The 15,581-nt window shown below is 45.6% G+C and overlaps 1 protein-coding gene across 3 annotated transcripts in view; it reads left to right on the plus strand.

Moving 5' to 3' along the window:
- Positions 1–15,581, plus strand: part of fam13b (family with sequence similarity 13 member B) — a 70,618-nt gene that overhangs the window by 49,892 nt on the left and 5,145 nt on the right. The window contains exons 8-23 of one of the 3 annotated variants that reach the window (XM_068593726.1): positions 1,130–1,174; positions 4,509–4,595; positions 5,070–5,217; positions 6,927–7,024; positions 7,991–8,048; positions 8,846–8,969; positions 9,514–9,585; positions 10,553–10,826; positions 10,973–11,114; positions 11,453–11,534; positions 12,318–12,506; positions 13,300–13,514; positions 13,917–14,000; positions 14,086–14,181; positions 14,420–14,823; positions 15,332–15,433. In XM_068593726.1, coding sequence (XP_068449827.1) covers positions 1,130–1,174; positions 4,509–4,595; positions 5,070–5,217; positions 6,927–7,024; positions 7,991–8,048; positions 8,846–8,969; positions 9,514–9,585; positions 10,553–10,826; positions 10,973–11,114; positions 11,453–11,534; positions 12,318–12,506; positions 13,300–13,514; positions 13,917–14,000; positions 14,086–14,181; positions 14,420–14,823; positions 15,332–15,433 — 2,220 coding nt within the window. The remainder of the gene's footprint in view (positions 1–1,129; positions 1,175–4,508; positions 4,596–5,069; positions 5,218–6,926; positions 7,025–7,990; positions 8,049–8,845; positions 8,970–9,513; positions 9,586–10,552; positions 10,827–10,972; positions 11,115–11,452; positions 11,535–12,317; positions 12,507–13,299; positions 13,515–13,916; positions 14,001–14,085; positions 14,182–14,419; positions 14,824–15,331; positions 15,434–15,581) is intronic. The other 2 variants (XM_068593735.1, XM_068593744.1) reach the window with 2 other exon arrangements.

Below are 15,581 nucleotides of genomic sequence, written 5' to 3' on the forward strand. Positions count from 1 at the left end.
GTTTCCTTTCTGTCATCAATAATTCAGTCAATATCGATCTAACTTAGGACTTCTTACTGCATTAAGACTGTGTGTGTGTATGCGTGTGTGTGTGTGTGAGATTGTGTTAAAGAGCCAATATCTATCCACACAGAAAGGTTGCATAATGTCAGCTGCTGTTTTCCTAATGAGATGAGCTGGAGTGTCTGAGACACACATACACACACACACACACACACACACACACACACACACACACACACACACACACACACACACACACATTATATTTGAGATGTATCCGTGCACTTGGGCATAATGTGAACGACCTTGTGTAGTGCGTGTGTGTTGGAGTGTTATATAAATCTGGAGTCCTGGCGAGCCTGTCATTGTGTGTGTGTGTGTGTGTGTGTGTGTGTGTGTGTGTGTGTGTGTGTGTGTGTGTGTGTGTGTGTGTGTGTGTGTGTGTGTGTGTGTGTGTGTGTGTGTGTGTGTGTTGAGGCCAGCGGCAGGCTGCTGAATCAACAGACACATCTGATCCCTGTTTCATGACACACGCACACACACACAAATAAACACACACACACACTTCCTTTTTTATAGAGGAACATTGAAGAACAAATATGATTTGACACACACACATTTATCTGATGAGCAGGGTTTAGCGGAGCTCTGTAGCCTAAATAACAATCTGCCCACCCAGAGTGGCGCCAGTGACCAAAACTGTGTGTGTGTGTTTGTGTGTGTCTGTGCGTGCGCTTCTTGAGATTGTCATTTGGCACAGGGGATCTTAGATTAGGACACGACTGCAGTGAAAACATAACCTCATTATGTTGATTTTTGTTACTCAGCGCTTGATCTCTGACTCTTGATTTTTCTAACACACAAACACACACACACACACACACACACACACACACACACACACACACACACACACACACACACACACACACAGTACCACAAGGTCAGTGAGTCTCCACAGAGAGACAGAGTATACCCAGCTGTGTTCATGGTTATTGTCATTCCTCTTCCCTGTTTTGACTCTTGCTTCCTGACACGCTTCAAGGTCACTTCATGTCAGCATAGGAAGGGAGTGGAGGACTATGTGATGTCCTAACCTTGTTGTCTTTTTCCCCTCTCTTTACAGCTCCCACCTCTCCCCCATATCCATCTTGCCTGCTGACTCTGCTGAGTAAGTACATGCACACACACGCACACGCACACAAGCCAGCAATGTATTCACTCAGAATAACTTCTTCACTTCTTTATGTACACACACTGTAGCTACTCACAGACATGCACCACCAGAATGCCAGCGACACTAAGAAACTGACTTAATTTAATTTGATGTGCACAGGCTGCTCAAAACAAATACATCTTTAAGCAGGCAGCTTTTTCTCTAAACGTTCTGTGGCGGGTTTATAGGAAACTGTGAACAGGGCGTAAGAGACCCTCGGCTCAAGAGGCAGATGAAATAAGAATCAACAGAAGAAGAAGTGCCAGCATTGCTGTGCAGAGTTGGGAGAACAAGTAAGAGGTCAAGAGGAAGTGATGAGGAGGAAAGAGGAAGGCCTTGTGTTTTGTTTATGGAGCTAAACTAAAGCATTTTGTGTGGCTCTGTGCTTTTAGAGCCAGAGGACATGAACTCAGCAATCACATGACGGCCAGGCCGCTGCCTCTTTACTGCGTGACATTGGCACAGGAGAAAACCAGCCACTGTGTTGCTCCACAGCAATGTGAGACCTGAAAGCACAAAGTCGTCTCAGGAATAACACGTGAAAACTAAAAGTCAGTCGTCTAATTTAACCACTGGCAGCAAAACAATCAATAATCCTAATTTCTAATTTATCGTTTCATCATTTCTGAGCATTTGCATTGGTTGACATCAACACGTTATCGCTTAATCTGCAGATTAGTATAGTTTTTTTGCAAAAATAAATATTGGAACAGGTGTTTGTCTGGTGTTTTGTCTTTATCTTTTAAAGGGTTACCTAAATAATACATCTGTGATCAAAATCGTTGCTCATTGAGTTGGTTTCATAGAGCGTGTTGTGTCTCCACGCTCCTCTTGCCACCCGCATGTGTTTAGAGCGATTCTCCTGTTGGGAGGCATGAAAGGATTTAGACAACATTTTGTCAACTGCAAAAGCGCACGTCTGTGTCTGTTGACCGCGTGTGTGTGAAAAGGGAAAGCTGCAACCGCATCATCTTTTACTGCTCATGTGTTCACATGTGGAAGTAACTGTTGAGGGTGTGAGAGGGTTAATATTAGTACAACTTCCTACACTTAGAGGTTGAGTTGCTGGTTATGGGGGCGGGCTTAGAGTCCAGAGAAATGACTGCACAGTTTGTGTGGGTGTCTGGCTGACACACAGACACACACACACACACACACACACACACACACACACACACACACACACACACACCCACACCCACACACACCCACTTGACCTCAACCCAATTTTTTTATTTTTTTTTTTACAAGTTTTACCATAAATGGCAATGGATTTGAAGCCCAAACACAGTTATGTTCCAGCTCCAAGTCTTCCATTTAAAACAATGTAACTTTGTTGGTATATATATATACACACACACACACACACACACACACACACACACACACACACACACACACACACACACACACACACACACACACACATATATGGTGTATACACCACACACAGTAAGATATTATTTTGATTTGATGAAATAATACACATGTCAAATAATACATGTAAAGAATGTAAAACAAGTTTGGGGCGAACACCAATAACTCTCGGCGCATCAGGAGCAGCAGGTGGAGGAGTCTGAGGACAGCCGGGCGTTTTCCCAGTTAATGTCTTTTGTTTCTACCAGGTCTTCAACCTCCACTGCTGTGTGAGCTGGGGGAGAAAGACAAAGATAACAGCCTGCGAGAAGCCAGAGTAAATAAGGGAGGGATACTTTATGATCACACGTGTGGTTAAATCTCATCTCGGTAGAGCCTGTGGATCAACCGTCACATGTCAGTGCGTCGAGGTCAGAGCGTGACCGCTGCTGTTACCTTTTATGCCTATAAATGTCCTCTGTGGTTTATAGCTTAAGCATTATTAATCCTTTCGTATCTGGAACAGGTTTGTTTTTACTTAATAAGGACTTAAATAGCCCAGAATGGAAAAGAAACCGTTTCAGTGGCTATTCGGCGTTTACGATGTTGTCATTTTTCATCAGTTTCTTACTGTAACGTCGCTGCCACACACGTTTTTCACATGGAGATGAACACATCGGTTACTCATTTAAAGCTCCAGTCGCTAATTGATTAGCAGAGGTCGACGATGACAGGTAGGATTATGTGAGGAAGCTTACAAAAGGTTCCAGGATTAGAGCGGTGCATCATTACTGGTTAATGCTAAACCTTAATCTGGAAATATAGGTCTTAATTAAATGGGTAAACAATGCAGCAACTCACAGGATTCAGTATAATTAAAGAAAATAGCACACAAATTAATCTCATGCAGAGACATTTCAATAATTGGACACAGAAGTACAGAGGAGAGTAGCTGCATAAGAGTGTATTCAAACATTACTCTGAGAACATTAAGATGATCGTTTTTTATTCTGATCAGTCAGAGAAGTTTGAATCGTTTGAGGTATAATATAGTACATTTTTAGGTTTTGGTTTGTGTGACTGTTAAAATACAGATTACAGTTTTTAAAAAGCAACGTACTCTGGGAAATTTTATATTTTACAGGACAAATGATTACAAGTGTGTTTCTTTTCATCTTGTCAAATTTATGCATGACAGAAAGTTGATCATTTTCTTGCCCTGAATTCTGTTTCAAACTGAATATCATTTAATATAATTAATTATTTAATATATCAGATCCACCACAGGTTGAAGACAACCTGCAGTATTAGAGGTCTCCTTTTGTGAATAAATACTAAACTGATGTGAATTTACCACCCTGATACAAGCAGGATTCCATATCGATTCATTCATTCATTCATTCATGTGGCGTTCAGAGGACATTTTTATTGACTGCCACTGCTGAATAAACAGATTTTATCCAAAGCGCTTGTGTAAACCCGTGTAAACCTTTGGCTTTGATCTTGTGTAGATACTATCACTGGGAAACTGAGCGATTACAGTTTAAACTCATTACAGCTGAGCTAAACTCACTCCAGTGGAGAAAACACGGGCTGCATTGTTACTCAGTATTTAACACGGGTTTGAACTCAGACTGCAATGGATTAGGAAATCACTGCCTTGCTCGCCTTTTGTGAAACAACATGAAACACTTTCAGGGTTTGATGTCCACTTGGGTCACCTTGATGAACTTAATTCAGCTTTTAAGGTGTAACAAAAAACAGATCGTCTGCCTGTTTGATTGCACAGAAGCTTCGATGCAGCACACAAGAATGTGTGGAAAATGCCTTTTTTAAAGTGAAACTTAATGCATCATCACGCACAGTAGTCTGACGACGCGTATGCATCTTGACGAATGCGTCTGTGTGTTTTCTGTGTTTTTTTTCTCTTCAGGATAATCCAGCGAACCATCCGGGCCGCAGTCGAGCATCACTTCTTTGAGCTGAAAACCTCCATCGACGCCAACTATGACAGCCAAGGGTGAGAGTCCAGACACACGCATTCAACTTCACACCTGTACAGTACACGCTCGCACACAAATACACTGGGATCATGTTCACTTTCACACTAAAGCGCTGTACAGCAAAGCGTGTTGTGTTCTACTTGTTGCACCTGCTGGTAGGAACATGCGTTACGCAGATTCCTTCGTGGTCTTGAGGACATCTGATGACTTTTGAGGACCATTTTTGTCATAGTGAACATTATGTACGAGGGCACGGAGCCAGCCAGATGGCTCAGGTTACCGGTAAACATGTTGACAGCTGTGATGTTAATTAGCAAACCCGACATGTTTAAAAGAGCAGCTGCTCAGTGGTCAGTCACCTCTAAGACAAAACAACATGTCGCGGCATTTTATGCTGCATACCGAAATAGGACCAACACGCACCACCACCATGCGGCAGGGTTTTAAGTTCATCTCTTTTTAAAAAAACGTTTAAATGTTTTGTTCCCCAGGGTGAGTCCCAGTGAGCCCGCAGAGCCGGGTCGTCATGGAGACGAGGCACAACAAACTGACCCCGAGGACAGTCCCTGCGACACAGAAGGGGAGACCCCGCTCACACAGCCCGAGCAGCGCATACAACAAAGCCAGGAACACACAGAGGTTTGTTTGTGGGAGACACACAGAACACACAAACACAGAAACACACACACGTACACAGACACACACACACACACACGTACACAGACACACACACATGCACCGTCAAATTCATGCTGCACATGAACCCCTACACATGCTCAAACACACACTGTTGATATTTTAGGTTTGAGCATAATGACGTAAATGACACACACACACACACACATCCAGAAAGAGCACAGAATCATCCATGTTTCTCTTTCACACACACACACACACACACACACACACACACACACACACACACACACACACACACACACACACACACACACACACACAGAGTCTAAAAAACGTTCACAAACAATACACAGAGCCCAGCCAGTTGCTGTGTGGGCCGGCAGCATATTTCCCATAGCTAACCTCCTTCCTGTCTCCGTCTGTTGGTTCGTCCCAAGGCTGAATGTTTGATTTTATCAGCACTGTCCATCTTTGTTTTGTCCTGATGGTTACAATAGCTGGAACAGACCGGCTCCACTGATTAATTAATACACTGAGTCACAGAGGCAGTGTTTTGTTATAACTTACTTAAAGAGGTGCTGCTCAGTGTCAAAGCGGTGAAACTTCTTTACGAGGTTTGACTAAAGATGAACTTCATCAACGACAATGATATCCACGTTTTACACCCTCTGGGCTTCATAGTCGACTCACGACATCACGTTTTCAAATCACAGTGACACATTACATGGAAATGTGTCTTACATGTGACTCCTTGCTTCGTAATCCATCCAAATGTTTCTCTTAATTTCTAATATTTACCTGTTGGATAAAACGTTTGATTCCACGTGTAGTCCTATTTATTTTAAATACATTTTTTTGTAAGCCTGGCTACAGCTGAAATCTAAACCGCTCACTGATGGTGTGCCCACACTCCTGCGCCTCAGCGGCCCGAGAACCATTTTAGTGCCGGCTGAGCAGCAGAGAGCATGGCAGGCAGAGTGAGCTGTGCCCCGGGACGAATAAGAAGCCCGTCACCTCTTTAAACAACAGCCGACCTCTTTAAAAAGATCAGCCGAGGACCAAGGAATGACAAATTACAATAAACACACCCGCCATTTACTCTCTTCACATCACAGTTTGAATACCAATGTAACATGTGCTGGTTGTGCAGCAGGTCACATTCACTCATCAGTCATCCTGCTGCTCTCCATGCAGTCGTGTGATATCCAGCTTTTCTTTTCTGACAAACCCAACACAAACACATCATGTTCAGAGCCCTAAATCATCAAAAAAAAAAGCTGCATTATTTGTTTTGATGAGCACAATGAAACAGTTGTGACGGACCTCTTCACTTTGACTTGTTTTTATGTGTTCACTTTAAAGGGTTCGAGGCATATGTTGGATAATAATGAACTCTTTTATGTATTTATTTAAAGAAATGATCTCATTGGTATTAATGGTGTAAACTGTCTGAGTGTTAATGTGCCGAGGGGCTTAATTTAATATTTACTTGTGCTGGTTTTCTACCATTTAAGTACAGAAGTAGAGAAAAACCCTTATGTCCCCTTATAGTCAAAATAAACAAGATGTGTGTAAATTGAAAAGTAAGAATGCACCTGCTTATGTTTCATTTATATTCGTGGCTTTTCATGCCACTTGCTCTGCTCTTAAGTTTCTAATCTCTGTTCATAAAAACTGTTAAGTAAATTCTTGCCGTTGCTTTTTTCCAGGATTCATTTGACTCTGGCGCCGCCCTGGAGGAGAGCTCGGGTATGGACCTGGATGCAGAGGCCGTCAGAGATGCTGAGAATAACATCAACACTGCCAGGTGAGCTCGCTGGACTGTCAGTTTGCTTTCAAAACATTACGTTTCACCGTGTATCAAGAATATACAACCAACATTATCAGAGCGAGAGCAAAGCACCATGACAGACATTTTGAGCTTCATTTGGACAGGTTACATAGATGTGTGTGCTACTGCACAAGTAGCTTGGCGCCTCGTGAATTTTAATGATGTGAAAAGAGAACTTCCTTCTTTCCCAGAGAGGAGTTAACTTCTTTAATAAGTGCAGTAATGTGGCATTGCACGGATCACTTGAAACCTCACGTTTACAAATCACTTGGACACGCTGTCTCAGACGGGGCTCATTTTTTACGCTGAAACAGGCCGTTACTATCTCTGTCTCTCTCTCGAGCACAAACCACACATTAACTCACACTGCACTCCCTTGTAGTTTGACAGGTCACACTGTGTCACACCTCCAGCTTGTGATCGCGATCAAGAACACTTATTGTACCGTTCTGTCTGTGTCACGCAGCGATAAATGGTGAAGGCGGTTCAGGAAGCCAATGATTACATTCAGTTTCACATTGGTTCAGAGGAAAAAAGGTCAGAGTTACAGGATGAAGCAATCAATAGAGACAGTATAGATTTATAGTTGTAACAAATGTTGAAGCTGTGACTCCAAATGGGGTTGAAGGATTATGACTAAAGTACTCTGGGATCTCCAAATTCATCATGAAATTGTTCTGCCAAGAGTGCGTCCAAAAGTGTTTTCTTATTTAGCTCAAAGCCAAAGATTTTGAAGGTCAGTGAAGGTGAAGTGACTTGGTTTGCTGTAACTAGTACGTGTTTGCACTTCATTTATTTACATAGTAATGAATCAGATATCTGAGCAGTAAATATCTGAGGCATATGTCTCCTACAAATTACAATTTTGGAAGATATTTGTGGTATTTTTCCCTCTTTACTTTTAGTCCTGGTTGATCTTAAGTTTCCTGTCTCTGGTTTCAGGCAGGACAATCAGCCCTGTGACAACATGGAGCAGACTCAGACCGACACCAGAAGCTGTGTGAGTAGCGATGAGTGGGAATGTGTGTGTGCTGCCACTAAAACCATGTCGAGGTTGATTTCATTTCTTTTAGATTCATTTGTATTACAACGCAAAATATTACGTCACTTTGATGTTCCAGTATCTGTTCTGCTTTCACTTTTAATGAAGTTCTCTCTCCGCCGCACAAATTTCCTCCTCCTTCTCCTCTTCCTCCTCCTCCTCCTCCTCCTCTATCTCCTTCACCTCTTCCTCCTCCTCTTCCTCTTCCTCCTCCTCTTCTTCCTCCTCCTCCTCTTCCTCCTTCTCCTCCTCCTCCTCCTCCTCTATCTCCTCCACCTCCTCCTCTTCCTCCTTCTCCTCTATCTCCTCCACCTCCTCCTCTTCCTCCTTCTCCTCCTCCTCCTCCTCCTCCTCCTTCTCCTCCTCTATCTCCTCCACATCCTCCTCCTCCTCCTCTATCTCCTCCTCCTCTTCCTCCTCCTCCTCCTCTATCTCCTCCTCCTCCACCTCCTCCTCCTCCTCCTCTATCTCCTTCACCTCCTCCTCCTCCTCCTCCTCCTCCTCTATCTCCTCCACCTCCTCTTCCTCCTCCTCTTCTTTCTCCTCCTCCTCCTCCTCCTCCTCCTCCTCCTCCTCTTCCTCCTCCTCGTCTTCCTCTTCCTCCTCCTCCTCCTCCTCCTCATCCTCCTCCTCCTCTTCCTCCTCCTCCTCCTCCTCCTCCTCTTCCTCCTCCTCCTCCTCCTCTTCCTTCTCCTCTTCCTCCTCCTTCTCTTCCTCCTCCTCCTCCTCCTCCTCCTCCTCCTCCTCCTCTTCAGGATCCGGGTTCGTGTGATCAGAACGCCAACACCAGCAAGACCAACAGGAACCACCTGTCGCCATGCCAACCAAACTCTGGCCACAACCCCCACCTCCAGCTCTTCCCCGACAGCCAATGGGAAGGTAGGAGACGGCGTGTCCAGTCACTGGATTACAGAAGTGAAAGTTCAAAACGGACCCTTCCCATGCTTCTCTATTTGAATGTGATTTATTTATTTTTGGGTAAAACACGGAATTGAAAGCAAAAGTCCAATGTTTAAAAACATTTTCAACAGTTCAAGATACAAAGTCACTCATATACAAGTGATGTTTCTGTTAAACTTAAACATCCTTAGTGTAATGTCAGAAACAGAAAACGTTGATTTGTCAGCAACAAATCTGTTAGTTATCGAGTAAAACCTCCTTGACTGAATGAAAGCTCAAGAGTGAAGTTGTTATGAATGATTGACCTCACAGCTCCTCGTCTCTCTGTCTCTTCTTCTTCTTCTTCTTCTTCTTCTTCTTCTTCTTCTTCTTCTTCTTCTTCTTCTTCTTCTTCTTCTTCTTCTTCTTCTTCTTCTTCCACTTCTTCCTCTTCTTCTCCTCCTTCTCCGTCGTCGTCGTCTCCTTCTCCCTCTTCTTTGTCTACTTCTCCTTCCTCCCTCTTGTCCTCCTTCCATCCAAACAGTGTCACCCCCCTCCCATCTCCATCTCCCTCCCATAGACTTCTCATGTTTGCATCTGCAAAAAGAAGGCCACGGTGAGTAGTTTAATGTCTACCATCCGCAATGATTTTTTTAAATATAAGGGTGCTTCGATCAGGATTTTTATGGCTGATCACCGATCACAGGCTCTATTTGAAGCCTTCTTTTGATCGTTTAGCATTATTCATTAACTATTCCCATTGTAGTATTAAAATTAGGAAATGAGAACGCATCATGTACATGCAACATATTCCACTCTCTCAAAGATCCCACAGTACTTCTGTAATGCTTACTACACCAAACAAAGCCGCCACACAACAGCGTCAGCGTCCGCTGGGTGTGTCGTCCCTCCGTTCTGAAAGTCCCATCCACACAGTCGGCTCTTTGCCACCTCTGCTGCTGACTTAGCTGCAGGTTAACCCCCCACACTCGCACACACACACACACACACACACACACACACACACACACACCCCATTCTGTGTTGGGGCCTTTTATAAAGAACACTGAGGCAGAACAGCAGCAGCGTTGATCAAAGTACCCTTCGATTGTTTTTTCATGGTCGTTGCTCGGTGGTTTGGATTGGAAACCTTATTAATATGTTATGACACGTTTAACTTTGCTTGTGTGCGTACTGATCATGATCATCGGTCCTGGCATGCGACACACTCTTCTAACAAGGCTGGCGGACTCTTTTTCTTCCTCTCTGCTCTCACCGCTTTGCGACAGGTTTGCTTGGCGGATTGATCCGGACACCTTTCCTCTCTGACTCTCTGTTTCTCACCCTGACTCGGCTCATTAGCATACCGCCGACGGTCAGGACGCCGATAGTGACTCAGCAGGGCATCGACGAAGAAAATGAATGTTGTTTAATTGTCCCGTGTTGAATTTGATTGATATGTACCTCACGTGTTCTACACTCATCACATTAATTATTACATTTGTCTCCTCTTTCCCTCCTCTCCTGACGTCGGATAACTTGCTCTGATTCGCTCCTCTCTTTGTTTCTGTCCTCCCCTCCAGACCCCGTCCCCGCCATCAAATCCTGGCAGGACGACAGCGAGAGCGGCGAGGCTCAGCTCTCCCCGCTGGCCGGCCGCATGATCACTCTCCCTCCTCTGCTGCTGGAGGAGGACGGCGAGGAGGACGTGGAGGAGGGAGGGCGGGATGCCTCCCCCTCCTCTTCCCGCTCCCACCCTCACCTCCTGGCGCGACGCTTTCTCGACTTTGGCGCGCACGGCGCCCAGCGATTCCTGCAGCAAGACCCGGACGCCACCTCCCCCACCAAAGCACAGAGGTACGAGGAGGCGCAGACATCCAGCTCACGCACTACTGACTTGTTTCTGTGTGTGGGTCTGGAATCACACCCGCAGTCATTTCATTGCAAGCTGGAGCAGAAATCTGTTGTTTCCATCCATCTTTATGCATCCTCTGTCACTCCAGGCCACGGCGAGCATCATTTGGCTCCAAAGAGGCGATGAGAGGAGGCGATTCAGTGACCCATCAGCTCACCAAGAAGCTTCAGCACCTCAAGAAGAAAATTAAGCAGTTTGAAGAGCAATTTGAGAAGGAAAGGAACTACAAGGTACAAATAGAAATGTCAACTGACGCTTGAATATATGCTGGTTTTTATCTGATTTTAAGTGTTAAGAAGCAATCCAAAAAAGTAATGAAGAAATCCTGCACATTGTCAAAGCTATTCACTAAATATCAGTCCTTCGTCCTCAATGGCCTCAGATGAACATGACCCCATGACCTTTCTCTCCCTGTCGCTCTCCTCCTCTCTTCATTCTTGAACTACAAGATACTTTAAGACTGTCAACAAGTCTCTTTGATATAAAAGCAGTGCCTAAGATGATGTTGTGAACTCTGTGTCAATGTCGTGACCTTCAGTGGCTGACTCGCTCCCTCTTCTCCCTGCAGCCCTCTCACGGAGACAAGGCAGCTAACCCCAAAGTCCTCAAATGGATGACCGACCTCACAAAGATCCGCAGGCAGATTAAAGGTAGAACAACTGGCTCTTTTTCCTGTGAACGGGAATTTGTGTGTGTGTGTGTGTGTGTGTGCGCACGTGCCTGCGTGTGTGTGTGTGTGTGTGTCGGGGTTAGAGTGTCTATGTGCCATCCTGTTCCATGCTGGACAGCTTGACCCTCCCCACTCCTAACCTTTGACCTTTGTAACAACATTGCATGCGTGCTGGTCTAACACAATACATGCAGACACGCACATGCCAGGGGGTTGACGTGGCTCTCACATGCGTGGCTCCCACCCTCCAGTGTGCTGGTGCGTCCTTGTGAACCCACATTCATTACATCAGCAGTGAATTCAGTGAGGTGAAACGATGGATCAGACTTTGAGTTATACATAAACAGATGCTTAATATTTTGAAACATCTGGGAAATAAAAAATCAACCTTTGGATCAGGAGTCAGGCTGCAAGTTGTTTGCTCTTTGATAGACTTGGTGTTGCTTGAAGCACAGAGTGTAGAATATGACATATCTTGAAGTATGTACATAGTTTCTAAACTTTGACGCGTCTCTTGTGCATCGTTTCACCAAACTGAAGGAACCCCATGACACGCGCCCGCCCTCTCTATGGGAGGTGGCGGCTCTCCCTGTCGGAGAACGCATTGGCCGAAACATTTCTCTCTCTCTCTCTCTGTTTCAAATCAAAATTGAAAAACATCAATAACGCGAGCACCCGCTCTCCACTTTCCTCCCTCCTCCTCCTCCTCCTCCTATCGCCCAACCGACCGATTGATTGATTGATTGACTGATCGGCCAACCAGGACGCCAGCACCACCTTTTACCCAGAAGCACGCTGAGGCACCAGGCTTTGCTCCATTCATACAGACGCCACCATGCTCCCTCCTCCCCTTACCCTCCCACCTCCTCCTCTATCTGCTCACCCCCCCATCACACACTCACCCCCCCGCTCCACCCCTACTCAGGCCTGAGCTCTAGACCGTATCACCTCAGTAAGTACCAACCCCTCAGTAAGTAGACATTACATACACTACTGACAGAGGCGGCATTGTGAGAGCGTCTTGCTTCTTTGTTTCGTGTTTTTCCTGTTCAAACCGCATGTTGGGACGAGGCATTTTAACGTGGTGTCTCTCAAAAGTGTGAGGCAACGTGCTAACGACTTCTTTTATTTTTAATCTGGGTGTTTAAAAGTGTGTTTAGCGTTGACTTTTTGCCGACTGAGATCTTCCTGTTTAATTTTGACTTATTTGACTTTCTATCTCATAATTATGACTTCCTAACACTGCGGGCATATATATTCTGCTACTAATCTTTACATAATACCTTCAATCTATGTATACATGTTGTTTTCACATTGAACGAACCGCACCATCTCAGTACAGTCATGTATACACACTGGTATATTAGTAAAGGTGACTTATTTATCGATAACCACCAGACCGACTCAAACGTTTTGTGCAGCCAAATACTGTGAGACAAATCTTAAGGCATAATGACCGGGTGTGGTGTGTGTGGGTTGTTGTTCTGTGTGTGTGTGTGTGTGTGTGTGTGTGTGTGTCCTCACACTGTGACTGGCTGACTTTAAGCCACGCAGCTGTCTGTCAGACTGCTGCATGTCTGATCGTCCAGTGAATGGTACTTTATGTGTCGTCTGAAGACTTGTGCTTTCCTCCCCGTTCTTGTCCTGGTTCCTTCCTCCGTGCTCCGCCCTCTCTATCTCCTCCTCCCCCGTGTGTTTGTCTCTCCTCCTCCTCCTCCCTCATCGCTGTATTCCTCCTTCCCCAGATGCCAAACACCGTGCAGAGAGCGAGCTCGGCCCCCAGACTCGCCCCCGGAGCAACACCTTACCCAAGAGCTTCGGCTCCACGCTGGACCAAGGCGCTTACGACGCAGCAGGAGAGATGAAGGGCCAGGGCCCCACCAGGGAGGAAACACTGGAGCTGATCCAGCACAGGGTCAAAGGGAAGAAGCAGGAGGACGGCTGGCCTGATGACATCAAGGTTAGAAGCAGATCATTCTTATCGGGACTGAAGCTTTGTTGATTAGAAACTGGATTCATTGGAATAATAACAGGACCAGTGCTTTACATAATAGAAAGAGAGGTGTCATTAAGTCATCGTTCCTTGCTTCAAAGAGGAGATAACACGGTCGAATGTAAAAGCACCGTTTTATAGAATTGTAATCAGAAAAATGCAAATACTCGTCATGTCGGCATACACAGGAGCTCATTTCAGAAACAAGAAATGTGTGAGTGAAAATGAGAGGCGAATGAAGGGAGCGGATACTTTGCTGGATCATCCCATGCTGTTTTGTGTTGGCGTTAAACATGGAGACGTCACATAAAAACGTTGAGTGTTTACAAGTGATACACATCACACAACGCGCTGTGTGTGTCTCTGCAGAAGATGACCAAGGAGCAGTTGTCCTGTGAGAAGACGGTCCTCCAGAAGAACCTGCTGCACTACGAGGGCCTGCATGGTCGACCTGTAAGTGACCAAACGTCCTAAATCCTGTGACGCTGTGCTGAAACACACATTTGAACCTGTTGTGACCTGTTTCTCTCTCCCTCAGGTGACCAGAGAGGAGCGTCTGGTGGTGAAGCCTCTCTACGATCGTTACAGATTGGTCAAACAGATGCTCACCAGAGTCAGCATCACACCTATTACAGTACGTGCACACAAACACAACATTACATCTATCGCTCTGTTAGCCATTATTTTCTTACAAGTCCTGTAATACATCAGCTAGGTGTACTAAATAGTAACTCTCTTGTTCTTGTTATTGTCATTCTTCCTTTACTGCATATTAAACAAGTGCAAACACACACACACACACACACACACACACACACACACACACACACACACACACACATGCGTGTCTTAATCTCCCTTCTCTCCCCCAGGTGTCCCCCTCCAGTAAGAGAAGAAGTCAGACCCTCCAACCAATCATCGAGGGCGAAACCGCTCATTTCTGGGAGGAGATCAAAGAGGAGGAGGAGGAGGAGCGGAAAGAAGGAGAAGGGGAGGGGCAGGGGGAAGGAGAGGAAGAAGACAAGAGGGAGGAGGAGGAGCGGGAGGAGGAGGAAGAAGAGGACGACGAGGAGGAGGAAGGAGAGAGCAGCGGCGGGGAGATGCAGAGCTCTGAGGTCATCATGGCCGTCGACCTCGTGACCTCGTCTGAAGGATCAGGGAGGAGCCAGAACCATCCCGACAGGCAGAGCGATTGTCCAATGAGAGCCAAGACGGAGGAGGGGTCGGGGAAGCTGGCGCTCGACCTGCGGCTGTCCAGCTCCAACGCCTCGTCCATGTAAGCACACGCACGCACACACAGACACACACACACTTACACACTTACACACACACATGCATTTTTTAAAGTAGTTTCTTTAAGCATATTTATTAATGATCAACCTTTCATTATGAAAAGCTCTGATTGTCTCCTACATTGCTGACTCAGCTCGCACACACACACACACACACACACACACACTCACACGACCTTTAATCTCCATCAGCTCAGGTTTGCACATGCATGTCTCTCGTGGTCCTGATGAAGGACCCCTCACTCCCTCACAGCTCACTTCCTGCCACACTTCTCTCTCTGGCCTCTAACTGTGTGGCTCAATGATTAATGATGACAACACTTCCACACATTGAGGTATTTTTGGGCCTCAGTGTAGGAATGAGCGAGCGAATGTGATTTAAAAGCATCTCATGTCTGCCAAGACATGTTCTTCTACTTTCTCTCTGGGCTTTAACGTTATCTGCGGTGTCGATGTCGTGACAACGTGAGTAACTACGTCCTCGTCCTGCAGGCCAGAGCTGCTGGAACAGCTGTGGAAGGCCAGAGCAGAGAAGAAGAAGATGAGGAAGACCATCCGAGAGTTTGAGGAAGATTTTTATCAGCATAACGGAAGGTAAGTCACTCGCGCTCACACAGAAACATAAAACTTAAATGTGGTGGATGCACACGCAGATCCGTCTCCATCTTCTAACCGCTATCTATCCTAGAGAGGTGACAGAAATTCAGTGTTGCGAACCAGGAATGTCTGTAAATGTCCACAG

The sequence above is a fragment of the Clinocottus analis genome, unplaced genomic scaffold (assembly GCF_023055335.1).
Source record: "Clinocottus analis isolate CAN_PGR_092001 unplaced genomic scaffold, fCliAna1.0.p SCAF_10, whole genome shotgun sequence".
In the NCBI taxonomy this organism is placed as follows: domain Eukaryota; kingdom Metazoa; phylum Chordata; class Actinopteri; order Perciformes; family Cottidae; genus Clinocottus; species Clinocottus analis.